The following is a 4250-nucleotide window of genomic DNA, read 5'->3' as shown; positions in this document are numbered from 1 at the left end:
TTCCCCAGTCTCTCATCATTCATGGTAGTTCTCAGGAGGGAAGTGTGAACTGGAAATACCCAGGACTAGGGACCAACATATGCTCTAGGACCATGAGGTTCCCCGCTCTGGCTACTATTTATGGTCTATTTACATCTCATCTTGGGACTCATGCATCCCTCCTGACCCTGATCCATGGGAGGCTTTACTGCTGAAGTTAGGTGGGCTTACAATTGGCCCCTAGCTCTGAGTGATAAAAATCAGCAGGACCTAACAAGAAGTCCTGTTTTAGGACCTAGGCTATAGGCTTAAGTGAAATTAGAGTGAATTAAAGGGGAGAAGGGAATGAATGCACCAGCAGAGCAGTGGTGCATAATATGCCAGAATTCAAATAGACACACAGTGGTGCAAATATGACAGCAAATATGACTCCATTTGGCATCAGGTCAAGTAATACCAACAAGGCTGAAACATTGCATGTTCCTCCTTGTTTAGATGGGGCTACTGAAGGATAGGTGTGTGTGTGTGTGTGTGTGTGTGTGTGTCTGGGGGCTGGTTGGGGAGACCCCTGATACTTAGGGTCACAATCAGACTTTGAGTCTTGATTATAGGCTGTTGAGTTAGAGTTCATGCCTCACCCCCAGAGCTGACCTGCTGACCAGGATCCTTAACCCCTAACCTGACTGTGGTAGTCATGGTGTTGAAGTTTTATTTCATCCGAGGAAGAGATCAAGCAAAGACTGAGAGACTGGAAAAGTTCATGAGTGGACACAGGGTTAAGGAGAAAAGGCAGAGCTGTGTCTAGAAGACACAGGGATTCTGTCTGATGTGGTTAAGGACAAGGGTAAAGATGGAGCAGGTGGAAGCAAAGTTCCTCCCAACGGTGAAACCAGGGAAACTTCGTTGGGAGCAGCACCAAGGACCATTAGAGAACTGGGTTCTTCGGGGAGACTTCCTGGCAGTCCACACACTGTTTATGATACTTAGATTTGTTTTCTGATGTTCTTGTTTGCCCCTGCTCCTACAGATTCCTTCAGTTGGTCTCAGTGCTCCACACCCAGACAAAATGATTTCTTGAGGTGTTTATGCCAGCTGCTCTCCTCTCTAGCACTGAATTTAGATGGTGCTGGTGTGAGTCTGTGCAGCTATCACTACAGGGAGTGGAAGAGTCAGGAGGGCTCATTCTGGGAGTGGTAGATCCTCAGGAGGCTGAGGGGATGGATAGGTACTTGCAAGACCACCAACTGCCAACTGCGCATGGCCCAACAGGAAGAACGCAGAAGAGCTCAAGAGAGCACTGAGAGCATTTTAATGAAGTCTGTTTAAAGTCCACAGACATAGGAAAATAATAAGAGAGAGCTTCAGTGGTCTCCTGAAGTTCTGTGGTCTCCACAGAACTTTGCAGCTCTTAGCACCCTAAGTCAAAAAGGGTCAGTGAAGCGAGATTCACTGGATTCCAGAGATGAACCTCTGGAAAGATCCCGTGACATTTGTTCAGGTGGAGTAAACATGCGGCTTCCAGAGTCCCTGTTGAGAGAATCTTGAGACGTGTCGTACTGATGAGAAGACTTTCTAAGTTCCGGCTGTACGGTGACACTGTGGGACTGAGAGGAGGCCCCTGTGAGTCCTAATCCTGAACCGAGGCTTTGTTAACCCCTAAGGAAGATCCAGATCCCCCCCTTGGTGGGAACTCTAGATTCCAGTGGGGGCCTCCTTTCCTAGTACCTCTTCTACCCTTTTCTTTCTTTTCTTCTCAAAGTAGTAAATGTATAGTCTGGACCAGGGAACAAAGTGGAGATGGGGTAGTCAGTCAGGAAATAGGTGTATCTTCCTTTGGGGGCACTAGGGTTTGCAGAAGTCACTCACCCACCAACAGCCATGATTACCAGAGACAGAACAATGCTGAGAATTACAGCCCACAAGAAGGTTCTTTGGGTATCAGCTGGGGGTGAAAAAGGGGAGCCAGATGTTTGGGGAGCAATCAGGGCCATCTTGCCTAAGTGAGAAGGTCACACTATTCCTTTATTTGCTCATTCAGTCACTCATTTGCAAACACTAAGTACCTATTTAGTGTACATACATATATCTAGAGACGAGTGAGACATGATCCCTGCTCTCTAGGAGGGAGACAAGCAACCAATTATGGTGTGGTGTCCCAGGAAAGTGTAATGGGACAGGCCAGAGGAGGGTTGATGAGCCTTGCAAGGTGGGACCTGGTCAGAGAAAGCTTTTTAGGAAACAAAGCTGAAGTGGACCTTGAAAGACCAATTGGAGTTCAGTTCAACTGGTCAAGGGCCAAAGCTGCGTTCCAGGCAGAGAACACAATTTTTAAGGGCAGCCTGTGTGTTCAGTGTGTCAGCAGCTCAGTGTGGCTGGGGAGTTGGGGAGGTAGGGAATGATACACATGAAACCTCTTGAGGAGAGTGGATTTTTTCTGGGGGAAATGTGAACCAAATAAGGTTATTCACAGAGTATGTTTGGAGGTAGATTTACTCCCTGGAAAGGTTGGTTATAGAAATAAACAATGATGAGGAGGAACTGGAAGGCCAGATAGAAGATCTGCCATAAACCAGGTTAGAGGTGAGGATAAGGACGTGGAAAAATAAGTGGTAGATGTTGGGAAGAAAACATGACACTGCCTTTAAGACTTATTTAACAGTATTTGGGGGACTTGTGGGTACCTATAAACTATGATGGGTCATTGAGTGCTTGTTCAAGAGGTCGAGAACTTGAGAGGGGTCACTTGTGTTTAGGGGTCCCCAAAGGATTATTTAGGGTTAATAGAGATAGGTCTGGGCATGTCTCCAGGCATTATGACTTTGAGGATTCCAAATATCTCCAGGGAGCATGTCCTAGAGTCACATGACTCTGAAGAGGGACACGTGGAAATCCAGAAGTATGAGAAGGTCCTACCCTCACTGATGAGGAAGGAGTTCAAAAAGTGTTTGGCAGAACAGAGGATGAAGTTATCTGGACCTTCTACAGTCCTATTGGTTAGGGAAATGTTAGGGGGAGGCTTGAGAGTGGGTGGATCTGTGGTGACTAACCTGGGCATATAGTAGGATCTTTGCAGATGAGGACGTGTTTCTTACAGCTAGAACAGTCCACGACCTCCATTTTGTATAGGTCTGTGAGAGAAGACAATAAGGTGCCTCAGAGGGGACCTAGGTATTCCTCACCCCTCACCTAGGCCTGCTCCCCAAAGATACTTACCACAAGAATTGTTGCAGGCTTCCGGGAAGGGTGAGATGGAAAGAAATTGAGGTGCTGGGGAGGCAGGCAGGATCTGGAGGGATGGGACTTGAGCCGGAAATGGAACTGGGAGAAGGTGGGCAGGGAGGGGCTCCTAGGGGAGCCTGAGATTCAACTGTTCTCTTGGGGTCTAGAGGAAGGTTGGGGCTGGACACGGGACAAAGGCAGCCCCACCTCTCACCCTTCTTCTTCAGATCCTCAGATCTCTGGCTCAGCTTCTCAGAAAACAGTCGCTTCTGCGTCTTAACCTCATTCATGAATTGCTGCTTATCTGGGTGGTGTGGGAGGGAAAGCTCACTAGTATCAGGCACTGTGTATAGGTGGAATCAATGAGGTGACTTCCTCAAAGTTGGGGGTTCAAACAGTTTTTTTTCAAAGAGCCATGGCTGGGACCACATCCTCACCATCTCGCAACTTCTGAATGGCTGTAGCTATGTGACTGAATAATTTGGCTGCTGCTTCCTCCAAATGATCCTGTCCTAGAAACAGAATGTGAGACAGTGGAGGGGTGGTCAGGAAAGTTAGCTCTCAGGCCTGGTGAGAGGGTCAGATCCAAGTTCTGGTCTCCTTATGGTACCTCACCTAGATACCAAGGATGGGGGAAGACTCTTTTCTCTTGGAACAGGGAGTGAATGCTTTGGGAAAGGTCTGTGGGTGGCCCTGGGGTGCCCCATAGGATCTGCAGGTCATAGTCCATTAAAGCAGGCAGTTCTGGCCAGCACTGAAGGCAGTTCTGCCCTTGAGCAGCAGGCAGGAGACAGCTGAGCAGGAGAAGCAGCATCTTTGGGGTCTTGGGGGTCATCCTTCTGTGCCCCAACTAGCTGTCTGGAAGTTCCACATGGAACAACTGACCTTTGTCTCCAAGGAAACCACATTCTTTTGACATAACAGAAATACATCCTGTAGGGTAACATGGGGCTGGAGTGATAACACAGTGGCTAGGGTGTTTGCTTTGCACGCAGTTGACCCGTGTTGGATTCCTCTGCCCCTCTCGGAGAGCCTGTCAAGCTACCAAGAGT

At 48.2% G+C, this 4250-nt stretch overlaps 1 protein-coding gene across 1 annotated transcript; it reads right to left on the bottom strand.

The window, feature by feature from the left end:
* Positions 1-1841: 1841 nt before the first annotated feature.
* Positions 1842-4012, bottom strand: TEX51 (testis expressed 51). The gene is made up of 5 exons (XM_056110439.1): positions 3814-4012; positions 3636-3710; positions 3413-3502; positions 3027-3107; positions 1842-1921 (listed from the first exon to the last, which is right to left on the bottom strand). The coding sequence occupies exons 1-5, from the start codon at positions 4010-4012 to the stop codon at positions 1842-1844; spliced, it is 525 nt and encodes a 174-aa protein (XP_055966414.1).
* Positions 4013-4250: the final 238 nt, after the last annotated feature.

Source organism: Sorex fumeus, unplaced genomic scaffold (genome assembly GCF_029834395.1).
Source record: "Sorex fumeus unplaced genomic scaffold, SorFum_2.1 ptg000009l, whole genome shotgun sequence".
NCBI classification, from domain to species: domain Eukaryota; kingdom Metazoa; phylum Chordata; class Mammalia; order Eulipotyphla; family Soricidae; genus Sorex; species Sorex fumeus.
The sequence above is the reverse complement of the archived record's forward strand: the minus strand, read 5'-3'. Positions and strand labels throughout refer to the sequence as shown.